The following is a 3,393-nucleotide window of genomic DNA, read 5'->3' on the forward strand; positions in this document are numbered from 1 at the left end:
CTGGAGTGCAGTGGCGTGATCTTGGCTCACCGCAACCTCCACCTCGCGGGTTCAAGTGATTCTCCTGCCTCAGCCTCCCAAGCAGCTGTGATTACAGGCATGCACCACCACGCCTGGTTAATTTTGTATTTTTAATAGAGACAGGGTTTCTCTGTTGGTCAGGCTGGTCTTGAACTCCCGACCTCAGGTGATCCACACTCTTCAGCCTCCCGAAGTGCTGGGATTTCAGGCATGAGCCACCGTGCTCAGCCTCTGCCTGCTGTTTTTACTACAGGGGAGTCTAAACGTTCTCTGCTTCTGTGTGCCCGAGGATAAAGGGGTAGGTTGAGAAACATGTAACACTGTTTCTGCCTCATCATTTTCACTAGACAATGTAGCCCTCTAGTTTGTGTTTTAATAATTCAGCCACCCACAGCTGTCACATCAATACAGATGTTTTAAATATGGAAGTTTATTTAAATGGTTCCTTGAAACTGTCTCTCTTGGTTTCTGTTAGTCACTGCATGCTCCGTTGTTGAATGCCTCCGCGTGCCAGGCACTGGGTCACGTGGGTACCTCTTGTTCAGTGTCTGCTAAGCTGCCTACCGGGAAGATTCTGGAGGCTGGTGAGGGAAACCCCAGCTAAAGGTGGCCTAACTTATGCCGCCTTTTATTATTTCGGACTGCATGAGGCAGGTCAGTTTCACGGTTGTGCATTCAGCCCTTCCCGCTGGGCTTGCCTCTGATTTTCTTGGCTTTTGCTTTAGGATTTTAAGACAGGTTTAGATTCTCAGATCTTTGTTGTCTGCCGCAAGTAGATATTTCTGCCCGTGGGACGGGGTGTGTGTGTGTGCGTGCATATGTGTGTGTATGTGTGTGCATGTGTGCCTGCAAACCTCCCCTAGGAGCCCACAGCACTCTTGACATTATGACGTTACGTCTTTGTGGAATCGTGTCACTGGCCATGCCTAGGCCTGTCGTTAGCAGAGCAGGTGAAGGGACTGGTCGGCCTGGACCAGCGGCCATCCTGGGACCCCTGTACCCAGCCCGGCGTGTCGGTATCATCTCTGCATCATTTCTTCTCTTTGGTTACGTGCAATTAATTCACGTTCTTAGCAAAATTCTCCTTTCCTGGTAATGTCCAGCTCTTGGTACTCCACAGGACTTCTCTTTAGAATGCACAAGGGGCTCATCTGCCCATCCCACCATTCAGCGGTTGTCAGCGTGCGATCTGGCGTTTGTATGGGTGTGCTCTTGGCTATCCCTTCGGCTTTTCTCGAAAATTCCCAGCCTCTTTGCTGCTTCTCTTCTCTGCACAGTACCAAGCATGGTGCCATATGCAAAATGGATGGGGTTTCTCATTTCAGGTCTCTCTCATGTCTGTATCTTCCGCTCCATCTCCAGCTTGATTAGCCCTGTTTAGGACCCAGCCAGCACAGGCTTTGACAGTAGCAGCAGCCGGTGTCCTGGGGCACCCTTCGGTCCTTCTAGAGCTTTCCCCCAGAGCTGCATTTTTTTACAGGTGACCTTGATGAGGTCATCGCCCCCTCCGGCTCCTGCATTTGCCTCTGAAGCATCCAGCTCAACCTTCATTCCTCTCCTCTGCTGCCTTTCATCTCGGCCCAGCTGACCTAACCAGGTCTGGGTCTTATTCTCCCTTAAGAATCTTTCCCAGCTTCTGTGGCTTCTGAGCTCTCTTGGCCTGACCGATGTTTGCCGGTCTTTTAAGGCATAACGCATCCTTACTTCCATCCTTTGCCTCCTTTCCCTCTGGATTTTTTGTTCACTTTTCCTTAACTATCATTGTAGCATGTGACCTCGGCAGGACTTTGGATCAGGCAGAACTGGTGTTAACAGTCCGACTTGCACACTTAGCCATGCTTCCCTCATGGGACTATTGTGGGAATAACATGATTTACTGGGGATTGTGTACCTGCAGGTTCATCGCCTCTCCCCTCAGTCATATTCATGAATGATTGCATTTTTATGCACGCGTACCTGCTTTTAAGTTTCCCAGAAAGATTGCGTTAGTGAGCTCATGCAATTAACCAAACATTTACATGGTGGATGTGTTTGGGATGAACTAGTGAACGAAATGAAGGTCCCTCTCTCACAGAGCGTACCTTCCCTGTAAGGCACCATCCGTCTTATGACCTTTCCTTAGTAAAAGGTAGTTCTGTTTACCTCATTTGCCAAAAGAGGGATGTGCAGGGCCAGAGACAGTGTGGCCAGCAGGAGAAAGGACCCAGCTTCCTTTTAACTCAGCTCTTTGGAAATAGGTATTTTGATCTCCCTTCTCCCACCTTTCAACCATTGTTAAGTAATTATAGTGTCATTGACCAAAGCTGGTTTTGTGTTGTTTTGTTTTGTTTTAATTCTACTTAGAAGCACAAACGTTACATTTTGTCTTTCAGTGGTGAAAGTGGAGCAGGTAAAACCGAAAGCACAAAATTGATCCTCAAGTTCCTGTCCGTCATCAGTCAGCAGTCTTTGGAATTGTCCTTAAAGGAGAAGACCTCCTGTGTGGAACGGGCGATTCTTGAAAGCAGGTATTGCTTTATCGATTTTCTTCTTTCCAACCAATAGGATTCATTTCCTTATGGTATGGCTTATTTAAGGAAGAGTTAAAATTAGTTGGTCTAGTTTCTCTTTTTCTGGACTTCTGTTTTACAATTCCTTAAGGAAAGGTCTTGCCATACACATAGGAGTACCTCTTGACCCCAAGAACAACTCCTTCCGTCTCCTGCCCCTTCATCATCAGGCCAGGTCTGATGGGGACTGAGTGGCACCCAAGAGCCATCTGCAGCCTCCGTCCTGCCCGAGAGCCTTTGATGCTGGCTCCATGTGTTTTTGAAGCTCCTGGGTCAGATAAGGCACTTGTATTGGAGTTTACGGAGAAGAATACAGCTGACTAGCTTTCTGGAGGCCTGGTCAGCAGCAGAAATGTCCACCCCCAGCCACCGTGAAAAGGGGGCTTAGTGTAGAGACGAGCAGACTTCACTTCAACACCCACCATTTGGAGGCTTAACATGAGCAGAACAGGCCTCGCGTGTGCAGATCAGTGATGCATTCCATAACAGGGAGACTCAGAACTTAGAAAGAGGGCTAGGTGTCACCCGAGTTGTTGTATAAAATATGTAATTGCAGCTGGGCCCGGTGGTTCATGTATGTAATCCCAGTACTTTGGGAAGCTGAGGTGGGCGAATCACCAGCAGTCAGGAGTTCAAGACCAGCCTGACCAACATGGAGAAACCTCGTCTCTATTAAACATATAAAATTAGATGGGTGTGATGGCGCATGCCTGTAATCCCAGCTACTCGGGAGGCTGAGGCAGGAGAATCGCTTGTATCCAGGAGGCGGAGGTTTCAGTGAGCCAAGATCATGCCATTGCACTCCAGCCTGGGCAAGAACAGT

At 48.5% G+C, this 3,393-nt stretch overlaps 1 protein-coding gene across 2 annotated transcripts in view; it reads left to right on the plus strand.

Annotated features, from left to right (window-relative positions):
- Positions 1–3,393, plus strand: part of MYO10 (myosin X) — a 276,172-nt gene that overhangs the window by 142,195 nt on the left and 130,584 nt on the right. For both annotated transcript variants that reach the window (XM_017524655.2, XM_037737124.1), the window contains exon 5: positions 2,394–2,528. In XM_017524655.2, coding sequence (XP_017380144.1) covers positions 2,394–2,528 — 135 coding nt within the window. The remainder of the gene's footprint in view (positions 1–2,393; positions 2,529–3,393) is intronic.

The sequence above is a fragment of the Cebus imitator genome, unplaced genomic scaffold, assembly GCF_001604975.1.
Source record: "Cebus imitator isolate Cc_AM_T3 unplaced genomic scaffold, Cebus_imitator-1.0 Scaffold35, whole genome shotgun sequence".
Classification (NCBI taxonomy): Eukaryota; Metazoa; Chordata; class Mammalia; order Primates; family Cebidae; genus Cebus; species Cebus imitator.